Source organism: Battus philenor, unplaced genomic scaffold, assembly GCF_028537555.1.
Source record: "Battus philenor isolate CCGP_79_NKW_IND1 unplaced genomic scaffold, ilBatPhil1.0.hap1 SCAF_12, whole genome shotgun sequence".
Lineage (NCBI taxonomy): Eukaryota > Metazoa > Arthropoda > Insecta > Lepidoptera > Papilionidae > Battus > Battus philenor.
Genome location: NW_027181674.1, coordinates 808,678 through 833,926, shown reverse-complemented (window position 1 = coordinate 833,926; position 25,249 = coordinate 808,678). Strand labels below are relative to the sequence as shown.

Here is a 25,249-nt window from a genome sequence, read left to right as displayed (position 1 = left end):
AGTAATTATAGTTTTGAAATGTCACTCATGTCATTACACATGTCAAAGTCTGTACATCGATTCGAAATGATGCTTTGCATGTGTTTAATATTGAAATAGAATTTTATATAAATAATAACAACAGGGAAGTTTTTAAAATAAATCATATTAGATAATTACATAAGATCTATTGACTGTGTTCTTTCACAATTGCTTGCGATACGGGTTATTTTTACGGTACATTGGATTATTTAATTGATTTTGAACCAGGAAAACAAAATTGTGGTCTGCATTTTAAAGTCTTGTTTCTTTCTAGTGTGAATAATTACAAGTAATTAATATATGCCATTATAAGTACGCATGTGTATTAAATAATCGAATATTGTTTTAATAGTTCCAAGTGTTAAAAGAGATCGTACAATGTCGATGCCACATAGCAGTTCTAGTACCACCAGCTCTAGTACAAAACGCAAAGAGATTTACAAGTAAGTTACTTTTAATTTTCACAATAATTCTTATGACATATGTTTTGTGTATGGTAATCTCGAATGGTTTTGTGATTAAGTATTGAAATACAAATATTTATTTTATCCTTTCCCGTTTTATAAATTCTGAAAAAGGGAAAATACGCCAAATAATCAACACTGCACTTCTTCTTTCATCTTTCTTCAAAGTTTCTGTCTTGCGGTCTATACATTATTTGTAATTTAAACATTTATATCTTGCATAAACTTAATTGGATAAAATGTAATAAATTTTGCATATTTTTCTTAGATTTAAAAATGTTGTGGGTAAAAATAAATAGTGTTTGTAGCAAATATTATTGTCTTAGGACTAAATAAAATGTGCTTATACCTCTAGATATCAAGCACCATGGCCACTGTACTCCATGAACTGGTCAGTGCGACCAGATAAAAGATTCCGGCTGGCGCTAGGGAGTTTTGTTGAAGAATACAACAATAAGGTAGATTTTTATAACTATTTATAAAAAGTAGGTAGGTTTAAAAAATAAAAATAATAATATAATTTCATGTAGAAATAGTCAACAAAGGTTCTTAAGTCGCAACCACTAGCTGGTAGACAAGGTTTGGGTTTACCAACCACTAGATCTGTTTCCAAACTTTTTGGTACATGCTCCACCTTAAAATTCTTATGCCTACCTATGTACCATAATTTTTATATTAAAGCGAAAGGATTAAATTCATGTCCAGTCCGCTTTCCAAAAGTCTTCCTTAACAATTAAAATGCCCCCTGTGATGCATAAGCCCCACTTTGGAAAACACCCCACTAGTTGTGCCTATTCCTTGCAGTGGATATTTATCTACTCACATAAATGATTGAATCTATAAAGGTGATGGTACCTGGATATAGAATCATCTTCACCCTCTCCAATATATGAAAAATACTCAGACATTGAACAGCAGCATCTGGACACTTAAAATATTTAATAAAAACTACATTAGCCTGCATGTTAAGCAAGGCAAGAATTACAAATACCCTCTTTATAAGTAAATCTTTGAGAAGAGGCATAAGTTTTACTCAATGATGATGAATTGAATAAGGCAGCCTATCACAGCTCCAATCAATTGAATTATGTTATTCCTCTAACAAAGAGAAACTAGGATCAAATCTGGTTCAAAGGTAAAAAAGAAATTGTTTTGTGCACTATGGAATATATATTCTCTTATAAGAGATTTATTAACAGTTGTAATGAAACATTATTTGCAACTACCCTTACTTACTCCTCTGGCTCAGTGACCCAAAGTGGGTCTTGGCCTCCGAAGCGAGAGACTTCCACTTTCCTCTATCGTGCGCCATCATCTGCCATTGGTTGACATTCAATTCGCGCAAGTCTGCCTCGATGCGATCGATCTAGCGATACCTGGGTCTACCTACTGGTCTTCGACCCCTCGGTTTTTCCAGGTATGCTACCTTCACACTCCGATCCGATCCCATTCCCTCCAAGTGACCAAGCCAGCGGATTCATTGAGCTTTATATTCGCCAATGACAATGCAACTACCCTATATTTATATATATATTTTTTACTAGGTGCAAATTATATCACTTGATGAGGAGACAAGCGAATTCAGTGCCAAAAGCACCTTTGACCATCCATACCCCACCACCAAGATCATGTGGATACCGGACAGTAAGGGTGTATATCCTGACCTGTTAGCCACTAGCGGTAAGTTATTCATTTTTACATTTGCAACACAGAAATTTCAAGTGCTAAGCAGTTAGAGCAGTGGTAACTTAGTAGAAGACTGAGAATTGTGATTGCAGGCTGTAAGTTCAATTCCAAGGATAAAATCTTATGTAACTCACACTTTGTCTATTGTCTCATGTGAAGTTTTTGCTGTTAATCTTGCGGCTTTTACAGTTTCATCGGAAACAAGTTCATGGAATGGTCACACTTTGTGCATTAATTATATACCTTTGCCACTGTCCATAAACAAAGTTTCTAAAGGATGGACAACAGCATCCTCTGGATACCATAACACCACACTGCATTGTCTGCAAAGCATGGCGATTATGGTATCCATGATTGTGGAATTTGCTCGGAATTTTTCTGGAATATGTTTTTCACCAAATATTACCCCCAAAAGGGGTGTTCCTTAAAAAAAAATCCATTTTTTAGTATGTTATAGATTACTCCCAAGTGACTGCAAGTATATGTACTACTGTGATCAAAAAGTAAGATGAAATTGTCATTTAAAACGCTTGGGTATTAGGGATGCAGTTAAAAATTTTTACTAGATTGGTAGGACTGTCTATAATATTTGCCGAGTTTTTCAAAGGACTGTTTCCGACTGTTTGTCAAAAGTTGGAATATCATTTGGCCCAGCACAAACTACTGATCATATCACTATCACTATCACAACTATTCATCATCATATGATCAAGATTTTCTCGATTGGTCAATGTCACACTTCATTGGTTGTTCAAAAACTCTACTCATATCATTCTGCAACCACCATATTTGCCTGATTTGGCTCCGTCTGACTTCTGGCCATTCAGCAAACTCAAAAGGCCAATATGGGGATGCCGTTGTGATACGTTTGAAAGTATGGCAACTGAATCAAAGAAAATCGTGAAGGCTATAGGAAATATAAATAGGAAAGATTGTTCTGATTGTTTTGAGAACTTGAAAAATTGTTGGCAGAAGTGTGTTTTATTGGACAGGGATTATAAAGAATTTACATTTTATGAACATTACTTTTTGATTACAGTATTATATCTAATATATAAAATTCTTGTGTCACGGTGTTCGAACTTGAACTCCTCTGAAACGGCTTGACTGATTTTTACCAAATTTTACATGCGTATTCAGTATGTCTGAGAATCGGCTACTATCTATTTTCCATACCCCTAAGTGATAAGGGTGGTCTACCCCTAAATTTTATTTTTAATTTTTTAGACATTTTTTTTGGTTTTTATTTTATTATGATACAGCTTACAAAAATACATACAATCCTAAATTTTCACACCTCTACGATCAACCCTTATCTTACATTTGTTAATTAAAATTGGTTAATTGTTTGCGGGATCAGCTAGTCTACTAATAAAGGAACCTTATTAAAAATTTCTAGAGTATAAGACAATATTTATTTGCAGGTGATTATCTACGCATTTGGCGAGCAGGTGAACCCTATACGCTGTTCGAATGTGTATTGAACAACAATAAGAACTCAGACTTCTGCGCTCCGCTCACTTCGTTCGACTGGAACGAAGTCGACCCAAACTTAATCGGCACCAGCAGCATTGACACCACCTGCACCATCTGGGGACTTGAGACCGGACAAGTGCTGGGCAGGGTGAACGACGTATCTGGACATGTGAAGACTCAATTGATCGCTCATGATAAGGTGAAATTAGTTATTAAATAAATATCTGTTCCTTACTAAGTACACCGAAGACATGATTATGATAACATGCCTGCCAAGTTTGGCAATTAAGGTATATCTCTCCGTAGATATATTTGGAGGAGACCTATACCTTGCACATATCATTTTTTTTATGCCCCCGCTATTGGGGACCTCTCCTTCCACCCCCTATTTTATTGGGAACAGGGTTTTGTATTTCTTAATATTTTATTTCACTACAATTTTTATTTTCTTTTTTGTCTTCCATAGTACACAATATCTTTTTTCCTCCTTCTATCATTCTACAATTCCATCTTCCTTTCTCAATCATTCCATTCCTTTCGTACATCCTCAAACACTTCAGTTATCCATTTCTATTACTGTATCACAGTTTTAATTGGTTTTAATTCAATTTTACAACTTTTTTTTTAATCGACAATATGGTTAGGCACTCTACTAGGAAGACCGAAAACATAATCTTGATCTCGAGAAGTCGCTAGACTGGTCATCATAGTGATCTTTGGGGACTATCATGTGTCTATCATTTCCTCTCTCCGTCTTTCCCTTTCTCTTACCGTCTGTGCAAAGGTGATCAGAGGAAGGATCAGTGGCCTTCGAGCTGAATAAAACTCAAGTTTTATACTGACTATCACACAACAATCACATATCTGGTTACATTTGTTAGTTGTAGTATAACTTGTGGAACTAAATTATAGAAATTTAGGTCCTATGAAACTGATAAAATCTCTGGACTAACAGCATGTACCTCATGAGATACAATAAGCCTAACCTATAGCTTTTCAATGGGACTGGTTGATACTAGCATGCTACCACAGTCTTCTACCAGCCTTAACGAAATGGACTGTTCACCGGTTTTGTAAATCTTTGGAAGTGATCCAGTGATGAATGTTCTATAACTCAAATAATGATAGATCATTAAATTAATCAGATATATAAAATTTAATAATGTATTAAGTTATATTGTTAATGTAATAATAACATTCAGGTTCGGATAGTTCTAGAATGTTCTTGAATTTTCAGGAAGTATACGATATAGCGTTCAGCCGGGCCGGCGGTGGACGGGACATGTTTGCGTCGGTTGGCGCAGATGGCTCAGTTCGTATGTTCGACCTGCGCCACCTGGAACACTCCACCATTATATACGAGGTGTGTACAATATACTTTGATCCAGTGAAACTGTAATATGTAACGGCTATAGCCAAATATCTCAGGAAGCTGTCAAGGCCTCAAGCCATTTGCTGCCTTAAAAGGTTTTAGTTTGTAAAAAAAATATCACTGAAATGTTCTGAAATAAAAAAAAAATTAAGAAATGTGTCAGATAACTTATGCATTAAATAAATAACAACTTAAAAAGTGATTATATCACCAGGGCAAGAAAAAAAGGAGGATTTATAATTATAATTGGTCAATACAGCCTATAGATGCATATTGCAAGGCATATAGGCCTCTCCCAAAGATATATGTGGAGGGGAGATATACAATAATCGCAGTGATGTGCTATAGTATGCAGAAGATGCCCCTCTGGAAACTTGTTTGCGAACTCTGTGTTTGGCACTAATTGGTGTAAAATAACTCTTGAAGATGCCCCGTGGAGGGGTGAAACATGTGTTGAGTGATTTAGCGGTGGCAGTTGTGTAATTCGCATTGTTTGCCGCATTTATCAGCGGGCTAGCGGGCGGTGCATTTTATTGCACGACTACGACTGCATGTGCGGAAGTGGCTGTATATTGGTCCTTTTCCTATGTAGCAATCATATGTAATTAATGTACAGAGTATGAATTATATAAGATTATATCCCGGGTATATCTCAGTCCTCTACCACAGGGCTACTTCTGTTAATGTATAGATACTACCAATTTTTACGAGCATGGAATTAAAAAAATATATCTTACCGTTGAAGCCACTAATTGGCGTCAGCCAGTGTGTAAAAAAAGTGATGGCAGACCACATAAAGTGAAAGATGGAATAGAATGGAAGGAATTGAAGAACCCTGAGAGGCATCCAGGATACAGGATACACCACATATATCTAACACATAAATTAATTAATTAAAAAAGCTTTATTATACTGTTGAAATAAAATAGTACAGTAGCTGGCGATAAATATTACACATCGACCTTAGGAAAGAGACAGTCGGCTAATTTCGGCTTCGTAGAGCACCATCTCTGTCCCACACTACCTATGTGACGTTTTGTGAGTCGTTGTATTTTGTGCGACAGAGATAACGAAGCCGAAATTAGCCGATTGTCTCTTTCCTAAGGTCGATGTGCAATATTTATGTCCGGGTACTGTAGTTGTTGACTTTAAAAACACTTTTTCTTACTTCAATACATTATTTATTATTTCTGAAACCATTGATTTATGGAAAGAGTGTACCATATAACAAGGGAAAGACAGTCTTCGCACGGCTCCGTTCTGTACGGCAATCACAGAAGCTGACTAGGAGAGTTAAGCTCAAAATATTCCGGTCCAATGTGAAAACCGTTTTGCTATATGGATGGGAGACGTGGAAGGTTACCAAAGATATCACGCTTCGGCTCCAAATCTTCGTTAACTGTCTTCGACGTATTCTCTGTATATACTGGCCTGAGAAAATCTCCAACGTAGACCTCTGGAAACGCTGCGGTGATATACCGATCTACCAGCATATCACACGTTGCAAGTGGAACTGTATAGACCACACGTTCCAAAGGGACCCTGATCACATACCGAGACAAGCTCTAGAATGGAATCCTCAAGGAAAGCCAAGACGTGGATGACCAGAGCAAACCTGGCGGAGGAAGATCACTGCAGAAGTGAAGGCAGTTGGAATAACGTGGAGCGAAGTAAAGCGCGAGGTTCAAGACCTCTCGGGATCTAGGAATAAATAATGTAATATGTATTTATTGACAGAAAATCTAATATATAAAATTCTCGTGTCATGGTGTTCGAACTTGAACTCCTCCGAAACGGCTTGACCGATTTTTACCAAATTTTACATGCGTATTCCATACCCCTACGTGATAAGGGTGGTCCACCCCTAAATTTTTTTTTTAATTTTTTAGACAATTTTTTTGGTTTTTATTTTATTATGATACAGCATACAAAAATACATACAAACCTAAATTTTCACCCCTCTACGATCAACCCTTATCTTACATTTGTTAATTAAAAACTTTAATTTTTTTTTTTGCAAAACAACGTTTGCGGGATCAGCTAGTTGACTATAAATTCCGTTTAAACCTTTGTGCACTCATATTTAACTTTCTGTTTGTAAAACTAAATATGAATAATCTCTTATCAAACCAGGACCCGCAACACACTCCGTTGCTGCGTTTGGCATGGAACAAACAAGATCCTAATTACTTAGCCACGGTTGCCATGGACGCGTGCGAGGTGATCATCCTGGATGTGAGGGTGCCGTGCACGCCCGTCGCGCGGCTCAACAATCACCGCGCCTGCGTCAACGGCATTGCCTGGGCACCGCACAGGTACCAGTTCCAAACACCTCCGACTACAACTACCTGATTATCTCTTACTCTGTGTTTGGCACTAATCGGTGTAACATAACTCCTGAAGATGCCCCGTGGACGGGTGAAACACGTGTTGAGTGATTCGGTGGTGGCGGTTGTGTGATTCGCATTGTTTGCCGCATACGCATTTATCAGCGGGCTGGCGGGCGGTGCATTTCATTGCACGACTACTACTGCATGTGCGGAAGTGGCTAAATATTGGTCCTTTTCTTACTTAGGATGGACTTCCGCGAGGTAACGCCTGATTCCATTAAATACTTGCCTTATATCGCCACTCGGTCACAGCCAGGACAATCACACTTCAAGGTCTGAACCACTCGACACCACAGTATCTGAAGCACATTGCTGAAGACCGGCATAGTTGGGGTAACATAGTGTACTACAAAGTTTCCAGGGTCACGACCATGCCCATAGATTACCTGATTCCATTAAATACCTGATTATCCTTCAGTTTTTACAGTATACTCATGATAATGACGGCACAGGATGTCCACTGCTGGGCTTTACCTCCTCTATAAATTAACCTTTTGCACACAAGGATGTATATGGATGGAATACTTTTGATGAAACCACTACTTCCATTGTAAAATAATTACACACCCAATATTTCTGTATTGTTACACAGCACGAGTTACAGAACCCTCTATAATAGAGTTCCCCAAACTTTTCTGTGTCGTAGACCCCTTGCCATGTTTTTCCGTGTTGGGCCTACTTACCTGATATTGATTTCCTGTAAATTTCTAACTGTAGTGAAGTTTAGTGTTAAAAACTGTAAGTAAAAACACATGTTTATTTATACATTTATTAATTGAATTTAAATTAAAACTACTAATCCTACAACTTGCACAATTTTATAAACATATATTATAACTTTTTTACTTCATAGGTACTTTTATAAATAATGTAAATGTTTTGATATTATAAGATAGTATGATGTAAGTAAATAGGTACTATCAGTGTATGTGTTGAGATCCACTATCGTGGACCCCCATTTTAATTTCATGGACACCAAAAATTTTTTTCTCTGACGTTGTCCCCATGCAGGTTGCCATAGACCCCTAGGGGTCGATATAGACGACCTTGGGCATCACTGCTCTAAACAATAAACACGGAACCCTAGGATCAGGAAGAACGATAGAAGAGCGCTAAAATAAAAATATAACATTAAAAATTATTAAATAAAAATAAAGTCCCTGTCCCACAATAGATGGCGGTACGAGGTGTCCCAATAGTGGGGGCAAATAAAAAAAACCCTAGGATCAAGAAGTGTTGTAAACACGCGAGAGCTTGAAGTTATTTATAGATTTCTGTGTACGGTTCTCGGAAATTCTAACCGTGTACGAGTACTATCTCGAACTTACTAGAACCTTTCCGTAGTATAAATAGATGTACTCCCCATGTCGACGGCTCAGTGTTGTTTTTCGAGTTATAAGATTAAGATCTACGATCAGTGATACAGAGTGACTATTTGGTAAGTTATTTGGACAGTGATTTTTTGAGCGAAAGTATACTTTGTGTTAAAGTAGGGTGACCATCTGATTTGTGAATAAAGGGCTCCTTGTGAAACAGTGGTGTTTCATTTCGAGTCAGAATCCACAGTGCGTAACAATATTTTAGTATCTTGACATCTTTTTGTACATAATTTCTTAAGCATTAGTCTTTGTATGATATTTTATATAACAATTGTCGAGATGTATATGTATATCCAGGTTTTCAGTATAAATATTACAGTAATATGCTGTTTGATGAAGAAAAGTAAATATTTAAGCAAAATTTTATTTTTTCTCTTGAAAACTGCACCAAAATAAATAATTTAATAGATACAAGTGATGAGAGTGAGGTTCAGGCTATTGATGAGAATTTAAATTTCCAGCTCATGCCACATCTGCACCGCTGGCGACGACCACCAAGCACTTATCTGGGACATCCAACAGATGCCACGCGCTATCGAGGACCCTATCCTCGCGTACACGGCTGCTGAAGGCGAAGTAAATCAGATCCAGTGGGGGGCGACGCAGCCCGACTGGATCGCCATTTGTTATAACCGACACACGGAGATATTGCGCGTCTAAACCAACGTAACACACCTGAACATCACGGTGAGGGCCAAAACTAAATCATCATAATATTGACTGATTCATCACCTAGCTAATTGAACAACTAGATCACAGTATACACAAGTCCTGGTCAATGTGAATACAGCTTTCTTACTATGAACCAATTGATCAAGCGTAACTGTGTGATAAATATTAAACACTGATATCCAGTCTTTAAATTCGAAAAGACTGTACAGCACCATCACCTAGCTAATTAAACAACTAGATCACAGTATAGACAAGTCCTGGTCAATGTGAACACAGCTTTCTTACTATGAACCTATTGATCAAGCGTAACTGTATGACAAATATTAAACACTAATCTCCAGTCTTTAAATTCGAAAAGACTATATACAGCACCCGACGATAAATATTGCGTATCAAAATTTGGAAAGAGACAATCGGCTTATTTCGGTTTCGTAGAGCGTTATCTCTGTCGCACGAAATACCTGACTAAACGTCACATAGGTAGTGTGGGACAGAGATAGTGCTCTACGAAGCCGAAATTAGCCGATTGTCTCTTTCCAAAGATCGATGTGCAATATTTATCGTCGGGTACTGTACTTTAGTGTTTTTTTTTTTAATTTAAGTGTATAAAACAGTGATGGCGAATTTTTGATACGACAATATCACAAAATCTTCGGTGATATTGTCACAGATTAAAAATATATATCCATATATCTGTCAATTTCCAAAATTATTTAATATATTGTGAAACCAACAGAATCTATTAACAAATGTGACAAAAGGACTTTTAGGTCGTGTAATATATCTAATATAAAGCACAAAATCACAAATGTTTCACGTAAATCTTACATTGTTTTTATATTTTAGTTTTCTTATAACATATGTTTCTAGGCTCTTCGGTCTAAATTACTGTTGGTTTGGTTTGGACGAGAAACAATAATGCGCTACCATTTATAAATTATTCTTATTAAATAAGATATCTAATAATTATCATTTTATAAATTGTCATTAAATCATTGGTCGTATCTTGATTTATGAAATGTTAACATATATATTAACCGAAATGTCTATATGTTTTGTTACGTTAAAAGACAATGGATAAATAAAACAGATTTAAAACAAAAGATTCGCCATCACTGATATGCATTTTAAAAAATAAAATATCTCATAATTTTTCTATCTAGCGGACTGTTGGCAATTTCTTTACCTATGTATAACTATAATTTTGTCTAAGCAGTATCTTTTGGTTACATACGAGTATTAGATCGTACAAGGAATGTTATCGATGGCATTTGTACGAATGAATAATGACACAAAAAAGCAAAAAAAATCAGCATTAAAAATTTAATAATTATAAAGGATTTAATGCACTGGTCGTATTTTTTTTTTTAATAAAAAAATCGATATTTTCAAAGTATCCACAGTTATGTGAGATTGCTACCCATTAAAATTATTTTATATATTCCAAAACCACTATAGCATTTGTGTTGAAAGATTATTGAAATTTGAATTTTATATGGTACAGAAATAACTTTTTTCTAGTACTGGTGTGACCAATTCATATCTCTGGCCTGAAAAAAAAAAACAAATCTTCAAACCAGATGATATATTAGGGGAACCGGAAAGTAATGTAGTTTCTATCGACATATTTTACAGAAGGATTGATTTGTTACCGCTCCGGCATTGATTTTGTATACTAGATGGCAAAAGGTTGTTGATAACGAAGGTTAATATATTGTTGATTAGAAATAAAAACTTGTTAAAAACTTAGTCGTGTGAGTTTAACTTAAGAAAATATGCAAAGATTTTTTTTAATTTAAAACTAATTTTGCGATCCATTATTCGGTACATATCAGAATGATCACTTTATTTAATGATTAAATTTCCTAAAAATACACAATGTTTACTTATAAAAATAAAAGTAACATTTATGGTAGATTATATTTTTTGTTTGACATCCTTACTAATTTGACAGATGACAGACATGTATTTTTGTTTAATCTGTGGTTTATATGAGAAACATTTTTTATATTGTTATTCGAATTTTTAAAAAAAAAAACCTTTCTAGGGCCTTGACCAAAATATTTAAAAAAAAGCCTTGATCAAACCATTTTAGACTTTTATGTTCAACATAACTTTAATTTGTTATATAAAAGTGAAATGTTTCAAGTAAATAATTAATTTCTGCCATCTTTGTACTTAGGGTTGTCAGTCACATCAGGTATATTAGTTATGGATGTAATAAAAAAAATGCATTTTTAATTTCATTTTTTTCATTCAATTTAATAATCAAAGACTGATTTGGAATATATCTATTCATTTCTAACATTAATATAATTGTAAATTGGATTGGAAATTTAAATAAGCTTTATTACTATGGAGCCTTTGTTTTGGTATACATAGACAAGACCAAATGTTAGCTTTTTCGCTAACCTGGTCTCAATTTAAATCAACAGTTAATCTCTTGTTAATCTTTGTTTAAAGCTATTTGGTTTGCTAGAAACAATTATTTGCGATTAATCACTGATCAATTAAAAATCTAGTTTCTCAAAGCATTTCATTGATTAACAAGTTGTTAGATTTTTTGATTAGGGAGAATAAAATTAAAAATTTTCAACTACGTACTTCTTCGCTATAGATAATGTAAAAACACTTGGTGATTTTAACTTGACGAGAAGATTTATGTGCAATGAATCTCTAAACTACTATAATAAACCTTTACCTTCCAAAATTCGAATGATTTCCACCATGACAGATGACAGATAATTCTGAAGTATACCCACACTCATATATATATATATATATATACACCGAAACCTTGCTTCGCGTCGTTACGTTTTGCATTTTTTTTAAATTAGTACACATTTTCAATGTGCATTGTTAGATTTTTGGGTTCGACTCTAGTTTTTGATTAAAAATAAAAGGCTGTTAAGCATACATTGGACAAATTTTATTATGAAAGAAAGCCTTACGACAACAGCCACTGTGGACTCAACAGACAGTGATTTATTTTAATTTTGTTTCATAAATTAATTGAGTATTTTGTGTAATATTTACGTTGTTCAATTTTCTTTTTAAAAAGTAATATTTTCGTTACCCTGGAACCTATCTATGATCTTACATGGCTAGCTGTATAAAATTTTAATTCAATTTCCGTCGTGTTTTTTTAGAACGTAACCAAGACGCAGAGGTATTGGTGTATATATTAAAGACCTTTTTGTCCCTTCATTTTTGGGGGGTAAGTTAATTTTCGAAAGTTGTATCCATCTTTTTCTGATTCCATCACCAAATAATTTGTTTTTTTCGTTTAAAAACAAAAGTCTTTTGAAAAAATATTAAATACCTTTATTTTCATTATGTTTTTCAATGTTTTTTAGTTTTTATGACAACTTTTCGAGAATTTTCTTGTCCCAAACAAAATTCCTTATAAATATGTGTGTGTAAAGGAGTGTAACTTCCATGTTTGTATATGTAATATATATTAATCCGTTTTGCATTTACATATAGGAAAGTAGATATATCCCATTATTTAATTTCCTTGTTTGTAGGGCTGTTATATTGGAACTAAGCAATAATTATAATTTGTATTCCGGAGTGATGGTAGAATTAGTGTGACATTCTTTATTTGTATGTTCCGTGTGGAATTGTGTAGAATACATTTGTGCTGTAATTGACATATGGATATGGCATTGTAACTGGAAACTATATATACAGGGTGATTGTTTATAGGTTTAGAAACTTTAAAGGGGGTGAATTATTTGGTGCCAATATATGTCCAACAATAATGGTTTCAGAAATAATAGTGTAATAGTATAGTACGGAATTTTTTCATAGGGATTCCTGGGTCTTGAACAACACAAAGCCTGAAATAGAAGTGTGTATATTCATTCCAACTTTTCCTGTATTTATATAGACATAAATGTACAATTATATTTCTGTGGGATTCCCCTTTTCGATGCGCCGCTAAGGATGATGTAATGTTACCTTTACAATTGTAAAATAAAGCGTTTTCAAAATTCATATCAATATATATTAAAGTTAATTATTGTTTACTATGTGTGCAGAGTATACTGCCAGAAGTTATTTTCACATTTTATTAAATAAAAAAAATTCAGAGTGATTTTCACCTCTTACAGCTTTTATATCTATGATCAGTCATCCTGTATAAGTACATCCATCTAGAATGTTCTAGACGAAGTAACAAAGCACAAAGTTTTCTGCAAAGTAATACATAAAAATATTTCACAGTAGATGCGTGTATCCGTAGAATTGAAATTGGATAGTTATATGTGATAATTAAGAACTAGATTTTTTATTTAATTTATAATTGTATTATATAAGCTTCTTAAATTTGTAATAAACTATTTGGGAACACGTTCATTTTTATTTATTTACTTCTCCTTATATATGTATGCTGTCATAGATTACCCGGCGAGAAATATTGCACATCGGCCTTTGGAAAGAGACAATCGGCTAATTTCGGCTTCGTAGAGCGTTATCTCTGTCGAACAAAATATAAACAGTCCGGTATCTATTAGCTTTTTACTTTTTTTATGGCCTTCCTTTTTTTGGAACCTCCCGTTCCCCCTGTAATGTGTGGTGCAGGGGCCTTATTACTAAAGTAAATACTTTTTTTATTTCAATCTTTTTTATTTTACTTTCATCCTTCACAATCCGTTTCTTTACATTCAAATCGTCTCCCGTTCCGTTCGTTGCATCAGGTTTTGAGATTGACACACCTGGTGTATTTCATTATTAAACTAGAAGAGCCCAGATTAATCGAAAATAGATTTAGACTTAAGTCCTCTAAGCATCCTTCAACTAAAACCTTCAAAGGATCCAAACAGGTCCTGATGAAGAGTCCATAATAAAAGACTTCCTTTTGATCACTTTTAAGAACCATCATATTAGATTTTTTTCATCATTTATATTCATGATATTTTGTGTCGAGATTTGCTTTAATATAACTAACCCAACTCCTCAAAGAGTCACAGCAGATCCTTGAAATAGCCAGCTATAGTGAGGGTGGCACTCCTATGGATCAAGGTGGGTCGTATATTACCATACGCTGGACTAGTTAGATACAGAGGACTGTCTGTAACATCTTAAAATAATGAATATGAAGAAAGATAGAGATTGTGAGGGAGAGGGAAATTGTACTATAAAATGGAAAAATATTTACTCCATGACAGGAAGGAACGAGGTTCCCTAAAAGAAGGGTAATTTAAAACAGAAGTTCCTAAAAAATACCATTACCAGTTAGGATCCTTGGCACCAGCTGCAGTTGAGGTCACGACAGCCGGAGCAGGATTTTGAAGAGCCGGCAACTTATGGAAAGTATGGTCACCTTAGAAGAATAGAGAAAGATTCTCTATCCTAATTAAAATAAAAGATTGTTGTGTGAAGTAAACCCCATGACTGTTCCATACGGAACACCATAAAGAAATGCTTGTATTAATGAAATTATATACTTATTTATACACCTGCGGGAATTACATGTTGAACTTTGATCGTTACTCGAAGTCAAAACGAGATTCTTTTAGCGCAGTGACTCTTGGGATAGAACACGGCCAATAAAATATGAAGGTTCAAGTGACAGTTACACCTTAACTTGACGGCATTCTTAATTTGTACATTGTATCAAGAGGGTAGATCCAAAAATGGGCGGATAATATGGATGCAATAGGATGAAGGAGAGGCCGTCTTTGAAAGGGTCCAATGCTATCATAATTCAAATTTTGAATTACAAAATTCATCAAAAAAATTTCGAACCTTTGTCTAATACAGAGTAGTAAAAATATATGCTAACATTATATAGCCTATAGTTATTTTAGCCGGTTCATTGTAACCAAACAAGTAAAGGTTTAGTACTATGGCGCGCTTGAATCAGAATGCTAGCTTAGCCCAGCCCCACCTTTGGGCTCGTAAAGATAGTCACTCCATAGAACGGCCACCAATCCGGTGACACTATTGTAGGAATCCGAGTTGTGGCCCCAGAACTTCACAACCTCAAAGAAATGGGTGTCTTCTGCATCCTACCTCCATGAACCCGCGGAATATACAAATGCCACTTGCAATGTAAGCCACATAAAGCAAGACTTTATTTCATTTTTATTACACCTGTACAAATATAATAATAACTAAATATAAAATATACAAAATCCTGATATAGGCATATTTTTTTGTAAAAACATGTATTTACATAAAACATTACACTTATTAAGCACTACATTCAACCAGATCTCTGGCCTAACGCGAACTCTTCATATACTTTCAACAGAGATGGTGGAGTCCTCGGTTTAAAGTCCCTGAGAACATGCTCAAAGTGCTCCATGGTGACCTCCGGACAGTTGATGTCTTTCTCTAAAGCCCTCAATGCTGCCTCGTGGCACAGTGCATGGAGCTCTGCACCTGAATACCCCTCGGTCCTGACCGCCATGATGTCAGGGTTCACATCATCGCTGACACTCATTTTAGATAGCTTTAACTCTATGATCTGCAATCTGGTTTCCAAGTCTGGAAGAGGGACATAAATAAGTCTATCCAGTCGCCCGGGTCTTAATAGAGCTCTATCCATTCTATCAGGTCGATTGGTCGCAGCTAGAATCGTTACAGAGTTCAAAGGCACCACACCATCCAGCTCAGTAAGGAGTTGGGCAAGTACTCGTTCATGTACCCCTCCTTCGCCACCCCCTCTTTCGCCCCCAATGGCATCCATTTCATCAAAGAAAATTATTGATGGTGCCACCTGACGGGCCTTAGTAAATAAATTTCTCACAGCCTTCTCCGACTCTCCCACCCATTTTGAGAATAGTTCAGGTCCTTTAATAGATAAGAAATTCAGGCCACTTTCAGTTGCTAGAGCCTTTGCTATCATGGTCTTTGAGCATCCTGGAGGACCATAGAGTAACACTCCGCTTGGAGGGCGAATACCTAGGCGTTTGAAGCTTTCAGAGTGCTTCAGAGGCCATTCAACAGCTTGTCTTAGCTTTAGCTTCAAATTATCTTGTCCACCAATGTCTGACCACCTGACATTGGGGACTTCTATTAAAAGTTCTCTCATAGCACTAGGTCGGACAATAGTTAAAGCTCCCATTAGATCCTCCTTCTCGATAAATTCACTTTTTCTTTTTATACACTTCAATGATGCCTGTGTACATAGGTTTACAATATCAGCTGGGACATAGCCATGGGCTAAGTCAGAAATTGCATCAATGTCCTGTGAAGATATTTTGCTCGGTAAACTCTTTAATAAAGCATAGAGTATATCTTTACGTTTACATTTATCAGGAACTGGTACTTCTATTTCTTTGTCCAGTCTACCGAACCTTCTTAACATTGGATCAATAGCATCAGGTTTTCTCGTAGTCGCTAAGATAAAAACTTGGTTACTCTCCTCGTGAAGGCTGTCCAAGAGTGAAACGAAAGCTGATGTAACTCTTCTTTCTTGTTCTGTGCTGCCAGATGTTCGTCGCGGACATATTGTCTCAATCTCATCGACGAGAATTATAGAAGGTTTATTGTCTATTGCTTTAGAGAATAGACTTTTCATTGTGGATTCAGTTTCTCCAAAATATTTGCTAAATATAGATGGACCTTTTAGTTCTACACAGTGACAGTTTAAGTTATCAATTATATATTTGCAGATTGCTGTTTTGCCTATACCTGAATGACCATAGAGAAGTAGACCTCTCGTAGGTTGAAAATTGCCAAAGGAACCATCGACATTAAATGAAATATCTATTAAGGTTTTAATCTCATCTACAATGTCATCAACACCGCCTAATATAACAGGTTTCTTCTTAGTTTCGGCAACCAATTTCTCTTGTTCCCAAACAGTAGTATCGTTCAATATGTACCATACCTTATTATTCAATTCCGCATCCTCTGAATTAATTCTTTTTACAACAATTTCAAGTTTCTTACCAAAGTAATAATATATAAAAACGCTTCCAATTGAAGCAATGCTATTGTCAAATTGATGTTTTATAATCTTACTAATGTCTGTATCAACTTTATTGTTTCTGATCTCGTATAGAATGTGGCTTGCCACATTCACATCTTGCTTTAGTAAAGACACTGTAACATTATGGCTTCCTTCACTCCATGACTTTGTTAAATCTGAAAAAATAAAAACTATGGTTTTTTATACAATTTTACATAAATTAAGCTTAATGTTAATTTGAGCACTGGTAGTTGAGTGGCATAGAACATAGACTTGCTATTGTAGGTTGCAGGTTTGATTCCCAAGACACAGTCATATATATACATTAATTATATAAGATTGACTCAACTCAGATATAAGTTTCCAGAGGATTTGCAGCAGTGTCCTCTGCATATCATAATACCATACTGCAATCTCCAACCAGCCTGCGAAGCATGGCAATTATAGTATAACCCCCCTCAGATATCTTTGTCGGAAGGATACACAGTGAGCGTTAAAGGGCAGAAATTATGAAATTTAATATTATTATTGGATATTTTTTACTTATGAAACATGAAGAAAATATTGTAAACAATAAAATTCCACCAGATAAGTTTGATTTTTCTTTATTTAATCTTTTTAGAGCCGGGAACCGCTATAACGGCTCCTGCTACACTGGTGAAAAGTGCCAGAGCCGATATATTGAACCATGCTTCGCAGCGCTTTACTATTCGCATTGCAGAAGAACTTAATTTCAAAATAAATTGGTAATACGTTACAAATGATCTAATTTAATTAAGAGAATTAAAAAATATAGTCTTTCATTTTAACTCTGTGGAAGAAGACCGAATATGGAGGTACCAAAATCTAACATAAACACCAATGGTTGCCTCTCCAGCGACATACAAGCTACGGTGTCATTTGCTGTGGCTTTGGGCTCTTATTGAACCATTTCCAGATATACTTTATATTAATTAGTCCATACTAAATTATGATGAAAAAATGATGGCTTACACAACCTATTTGCATATAAAAATAGGTTGTGTAAGACAGAACTCAACTTTTCCTATTTGTATAGTTATTTATACCTTTTCCATTTACAGAATTTTTAATGCGTAGGGAAAAACCAGTCAATGTTTTGTTCTCTACTTTATCCAAAGTACATTGCTTTTGAATCATGTAAATATTGTTTCTTCTTAGGTTTTTATGTGCATTTTTCCAAACCCTAGTAAAACTATGAAATTCAATTGGTTATTTACACATAGGCACATCTTTTTCACCCAACTGTAAATGGGTTAAACTATAATTAAAACAGACTAAAAGGGCGCTTTCAAAGTAATTCAACAAGAGCATTAAAATATACAAGTATTAATTTCATGTCCATCAAATTTTTCTGTAAGCCACCCAAAAATATTAAGAATACTAAAAAAAATTAATCACTCTGGAACTCTTCAAACATTATTACAATAGTAATTTAATAAATAGGGTACTACATCAATATACTATATTTAAAAAAAGAATACTTTTAGTTCAAGATTAGGAAATAGTGCGAAAGACTAGAATAACTTAGTTCGAAAACATTGTAGCATGCAGAAATGTGAGCAAAAATAGATACAGAACTATTAATTGTAAAAACCATGGATGCCGGACATAATCCGTGGAATATTAATTAAATAAAAAAACATAAGAAATACAGAACATACATTTTCTGTTCATGAGATTTTATTATGAAATGCCTTGAATTGGCTTGTCCATCTATATAACAACTTACACACTTGATTCTAATATTTGATGCTAAACGAGTCGATAATTTGTGGCATAGATATTATGAAGAGTTGGCGGTTTTGTACATTTTTTGAAGAGTAAACAATAGATAAATAATGTACCTGCGGCAGGCAAGATAATAGCCGCTGGAGCTGATGACTTAGACGGCCACATGCGTTTCACCAGTTTCGGGGCGCCTTTCCTTGAAAGTTCAACAGGTGCTCCAATAACTGCGCCGATTAGGGCGCCGGCTGAAGGGTGAATGAGGACTGCGTCTCGAGGAGCACCATCCGGTGGCGTACCAGCTCTTTGTAACCATGTGAACAACTTGCCGTCCTCCACATATGGACATCTTACTTGATCTTTCGCACAATTCAATTCTACATGCACATTTCTGTCGTTAGAGGTTATGATGCAACGGCAAAGTTCGCACTCTACCCAGAGTGTCTTCTTAACTTGTTTTGGTGGCATTTTATAAAATACCTAAATAACTTTAATTGATATATATCTTTATAAATAACATTTGTAAAAACTTAAATGGTTATTTTCACTGACATATGTCAAGTAATATTTTCGCTACACGCATATATTTGCCTTACTAAAGGTCAAAATTACTATTTTGGATATCCAAATAAATAAAAACAAATTCTTTGCTTTTGAGGACGGTACTGATATAGTAATTTATTAAACCTAATGGTTATATGGGTTCACATAATTAATAAAAAAATTGAAATTAATTTTTTTGCTTGGGTATTTAGAATATTTATTAACCACATTAAAGTAAAAAACAATTACCTAAATTATTATGTTAAAAATCTTTTTCCTGTATTATATTTTCTACTAATTTCTCCAGACTGCCGGTTTAACATACTTTGTCTCAAAATTGAAAAAATAAAATAAAATTGACATTCTATTATGACTTATTTTCTTTGAAATTGTCACTTCCTTGTCATAACTGTTGTATTTTTCAAGTGGATTAAAGTTTTTCTGATGAAGAGTCTATCGCATATAGACCAATAACTAATATAGTACAATTACGAACGATATATATGAAGAAATAAAAAAAATAAGTTATTTAGTAACGTAATCTTGTCAAAATGACGCTAGCAGAATTCTTTGGTTGCTCACTCCTTGCCTTTGGGGCCCCGGTGGTAATGTTTGCGCTGACGGTTGCCAACGATCCAGTTCGTATAATCATCATGATAGCGGCAGCGTTTGGATGGCTGCTATCCGTGTGCGTTTCGTCGCTGGTGTGGTACGCGGTGGTGCCGCTGCGTTCGTACTTGGCATTTGGTATGGTGTTTGCAGTTATCATTCAAGTAAGCTTAGTATTATGTACCTTAATGAAACAATTCACGATGATCATCATTGTAACAGTCGATAGACTTCTGCTACAAGGAACAGACCTATCCTAAAGACAGCCATGATGATCAGTTTTGTGCTGGCTGCTTCCAGCTTACTTCCTTAATAGAGGTGCTACTCACACCTCATCTACCAACTCTTAATCGCCACTGGAAAACCTTTAACCTCAACAATTATACAATTGTTTTACTATGGCTCATGGATTTAGCTCAAATAAATGTAAACAAAATTCAAATCTCAACCACAGACCTTTAAGAAAATTGAAAAGAGTGGTAGCATAACATGCTAGAATATATGCTGTGATAATCTTTGATGTTCAATTTTTTCAGTTTAATTTGATTTTTGACTTAAATATTTGAGGAATTATTATTTCTTCTGCAGGAGGCGTTCCGTTATGGCATCTACCATTTACTGAGGAAAACTGAGGTAGGACTCAAAGAGATCTCGGAAAACCATGACATTGGCACTAACAAGTTGGAGATGGCTTATGTTTCTGGACTAGGATTTGGGACCATGAGCGGAGCATTTGCTATGTTCAATGTACTTGCAGATTCGGTAAGTTTATTGTATATTCTACTACTATTGGTCCAGACAGACTGTACTACCTGAAGGTAATGGTTTATTGAGTTTCGCATGTTATAACTTCTACCTAGTTCTCGCCTTATATACTTTAGTTATAACAAGTTTTTTTATTAACCATTTGAGTGTAATGTGGGTCAAAAGTTCTGCATTATTTTGTCTCAAAAACCACATCACAACACCCTGTGAGTTTTAGTATTTTTGCTGCTCTATGGGGAGTAGTATAAAGATGATAACATTGTTGTAACTCATTAAAAAGTTTCCAAGTCAAAAAAAATATTACAATTTATTGTAATTTGTCTAAATGAGAGATGGTTTATTGACTACATCAAGAAAAGGAGGGAAGGGAAGAAGGGAAATGTTCATGCGATCTTGCAATATATACTTAGTAGTCAAATGGTTAAACAAATCTTATACTATTCAGGACTTCTTAGATATTTGAAACATGTGACACTTGTTATAAGAAAATTGTTAAGTTTGATCTAAAAAGAGCATCTGTTGAGATTCTGGCTTGCTCTTAGCATGTCAGCATTGGAACCAGTGGTAACTTACTAAATATAATATTAAAATAATTGACATTACAAAAGTGCATGTAAATGCCCATTTGCATAAAGATATTTTAAATGAAAAAAATATATATATAATATACCATAGACACCATGTGATGACTTAAGAATGCAAAACTTCACTTATGATGTACATGTGAATGTGTGTATATGCTTTAATATGTGAATGTGCCCTTAACATACGTAAAACTGTTACATAGTTACATTAGCGTAATGTCAATGGCATTCCAGGCCAAATAGGACTCAATCATGTGAAGATATAGGGCTGACTTTCTGTTTATGACCCTAATAATATTCACATCTGCCTTTTAAAACATAGTTTTAAAACACCCTCTATATAATTAAAATATTAATTACTTTGAAAGAAATTTATCATTTTGTCGATGTCTTTTCTGGGTCGCCAATGTAAAGACCAAAGGCATAAAGAAATAAAATATTTTCATTCTTTGTTTCAGGCCGGACCTGGAACCTTAGGCCTGTATAAAGGAAGCGAATTCTTTTTTGTATCAAGTGCCTCAATGACATTATGTATGATATTGCTTAATACATTTTGGAGCATTATATTCTTTAGTGGTCTAGACGAGAAGGACTACAAGAAAATAATTTGGGTTATCGCTTCACATTTCTTTGTCTCTGGATTGAGTCTACTGAACCGCAATCAGCTATACGCAGCAACTATTCTGCCATCTTATATAGTTTTAGTTGTAACCGCTATCATAGCATTCAAGTCAGCGGGTGGTTCGACAAAGGGATTAATACAAACACTCGCTCCTAGTTCATAACTTATTTTTTTATTGTAATATAAAAACATGACATGTAATTGATTACTTTGCAGAATAGATAATCCTTGTTTTTTGAGTTCACGTGGTCACGTGGGTTTTTTATATTCTAAAAACTTTGCTTTTTGCTAAAAAGTTTTGAAGGTCTATTAGACGATGCCTTTTGCCTATTCATTTCATGGAGTGTTCGCTTATGCAATCTAAGTCCGCAATGGCCTCTATCTGGGTAAAATGTAGTTACCCATGCTGTGGATCCTCAAGAAGCTTTGTTACCTTAAGAGGTTTAGGGTTCATTGCTTTCTGCATGCCATCAAACCAGTATTTTCGCTGATTGATAGCCGAAGCTGAAGTACCCCATAAGGAGCCTTTAAGGTTTAGTCATTCCATGAAGAATCTGCCTAAGTCATGTAATAAATGTGCGGTTTGTCAATCCGGTGAACTTGCATGTAGCTAGCCCAGCCGAGGACTCTCAAGGAGTCAGCAAGCTTCGAACTTGTAGAACTTGCAAATACCACTCGAATAGTACAATACCACTGGACCAAAAAACCGCTAAAAGGAAATTTGCGGAATCAATATTTATGGTATAAATGATGTAAATGAAGGTATTTCTACAAAGAGATTTCTACCCTCAAAAATCTGAACAGTGATCATTCTTACTACTTTAAAAATGCTCCAAGATCTCATACAGCGTGAACTTTGATATGATTAATAATTTTAATTAAAACATTAGAATATTTTAATTATTATATTTATCATTATACATTGTAATTTTCATGCAAAGCAAATATTAATAAAGGAAAGATTATTTGATTATACTGTGACATTGGATGTCTAAATGATAGGCCAAGACATCTAATATATTATTTTATAAAGGAGGAGGAAGAAATATAATGTCCAATGCTGGGCAAGTGGTATACTGAGCTGCAAAGCAAAATGGTAGTGGACGAGCGTGGCGCAGAGAGGCACGAAGACATACTCAAGTCTGTACTTTGGACCATGGAATGCAGATAGTTCCATGCCGGAGCAGAAACTTGGTCTCTCATTTAGACATCCAATGTCACAATATAGCTCCATGAACTGCAGGTATGATAGGATTAGTTATTCTGCAAAATTTTCTTTATTTTCCATTAGTTTAAGAAATTTTTAACAAATGATTAACTTATTAAAAATTTATGTTGTAAGTTGTTTGTTTTTGTTAATGCTGATTAAAAAAATGCTTCATATGTCTCTAAAAGACTATATCTGATGCTCTTACTATTCCTTATACAAGAATTCATAAATTATAGGCAAAAGATATATAAACTGCGGTCTTACAGTTAATGGCAATTTCATGCAGACAATAATTAGATAAATTTATTTACTAAGGCAAAATGGGGTAGGTGATCAAGTGTCAGAAGGTAATAGGGATTTAAAGCAAGTATTAAATGAACAGGGACCCAATAATACATTTATTACGAAAACACCTACACTATTATGCACACTACAAAGTTGAAATTTAATATACAGGATGATTAGTTAGAGATTTAAAAGCTACAGACACATACCATGTGCAGTCATCTTATTTCTACAAAGGCATTTACAAAGCGACTGGCTTCATTTACCAATATGTTTTTAGCTGTCAAAAATGGTCAATATAAAGCAAACAAAAATTTCGGATTCTGGGGATGGTCTCCAAAAATAAATTCTGTCTCAATGGGTTAAGGGTAAAAAAAGTTAAACCGTATAAAGTGGTCACTCTGATATATATTTTAATACCCGGCGATAAATATTTCACATCGACTTTTGGAAAGAGACAATCGGCTATTTTCAAGTTAGTAGAGCATTATCTCTGTCCCACACTACCTATGTGAAGTTTTGTCAGTCGTGCGACAGAGATAACGCTCTATGGAGCCGAATTTGCTGTACATATGTCATGTTTTTTATTTCTATTAGCGAGAGACCAATAAATCCTGGCAGCGAAAATTGTGCAGAGACAGATTGTAAACTATTGTTTACAATCTGTCTCTGCACAATTTTTAATTGTAATAATTTTTCAATTTTTAATTTTAATTAAATATTTTTAATTGTAATAATAATCCAAATTTTATGACGCTTTTTCTTACTTCTTACTTCTTTTTGTTTAAAGGGTGTACCTTAAACAAAATTGACAGCAAATGGCCACCTAAAACTTTTACACATATAATGAATCACCTGTATACATATGTTCACCAATAAGCAAAAGTATATGTCTACTTATCACAGTATCTCATTGTACTATGACTTTATGGGTTATTTTAACCCACACTATACATTGGTTAAACAATGAAGATGAAGTACATACCATTCTTATATAAACATCTTGTTACTCTAAAATTTAAAACATGTTATTGTGGTCATCCTTAGTGTATATATATTACCAAAAGATAACAAAGAAACAGAAAGAAGGATAGTAAACAGTTGGAAAAGGTCTTTTAGACCCCAATGCCCAAAGAAAGTGATGAAAGGCTATTTATAATGTCCGCCATCCAGCTAATCTTAATAAAATTTGGATTCTAACAGAAAAGACAACTAAGAGAAATGTGTGGCGTTTATTAGAACGCGCCCCTACTCACTATTTAAGAACGCATCTATTTTCCTATTCTCTCTGTGTACTCTATGTATATCTCTATCTATCTCTGTCTCCCTCTGGCACGCAGCCTTGATGGCTAGACGCGTTGGCGAATGTACTTACATTTGTATGCAACAATGTCAATAGATTTAATAAGTCAAGTGAACAAGGACAGTAGGACAAATAAATAAAAAAATCACAATAAAAGTTTTGTTACCCTTTTTAATAATTGTACTAATTTAATTATTT

The 25,249-nt window shown here is 34.7% G+C and overlaps 3 protein-coding genes across 3 annotated transcripts; 2 read left to right on the top strand and 1 right to left on the bottom strand.

Moving 5' to 3' along the window:
- The first annotated feature begins 329 nt into the window (after positions 1-329).
- Positions 330-10,405, top strand: wap (DDB1 and CUL4 associated factor wap). Its single transcript, XM_068776438.1, has 7 exons — positions 330-464; positions 841-943; positions 2,030-2,165; positions 3,596-3,846; positions 4,885-5,010; positions 7,153-7,334; positions 9,250-10,405. The coding sequence occupies exons 1-7, from the start codon at positions 400-402 to the stop codon at positions 9,446-9,448; spliced, it is 1,062 nt and encodes a 353-aa protein (XP_068632539.1). The 5' UTR covers positions 330-399; the 3' UTR covers positions 9,449-10,405.
- A 5,238-nt stretch (positions 10,406-15,643) lies between these two features.
- Positions 15,644-19,672, bottom strand: LOC137932800 (ATPase family gene 2 protein homolog A). The gene is made up of 2 exons (XM_068776476.1): positions 19,250-19,672; positions 15,644-17,560 (listed from the first exon to the last, which is right to left on the bottom strand). The coding sequence occupies exons 1-2, from the start codon at positions 19,596-19,598 to the stop codon at positions 15,672-15,674; spliced, it is 2,238 nt and encodes a 745-aa protein (XP_068632577.1). The 5' UTR covers positions 19,599-19,672; the 3' UTR covers positions 15,644-15,671.
- Positions 19,673-20,081: 409 nt separating this feature from the next.
- On the top strand, positions 20,082-22,487 carry aph-1 (gamma-secretase subunit Aph-1). Its single transcript, XM_068776684.1, has 3 exons — positions 20,082-20,446; positions 20,871-21,044; positions 22,090-22,487. The coding sequence occupies exons 1-3, from the start codon at positions 20,225-20,227 to the stop codon at positions 22,414-22,416; spliced, it is 723 nt and encodes a 240-aa protein (XP_068632785.1). The 5' UTR covers positions 20,082-20,224; the 3' UTR covers positions 22,417-22,487.
- Positions 22,488-25,249: the final 2,762 nt, after the last annotated feature.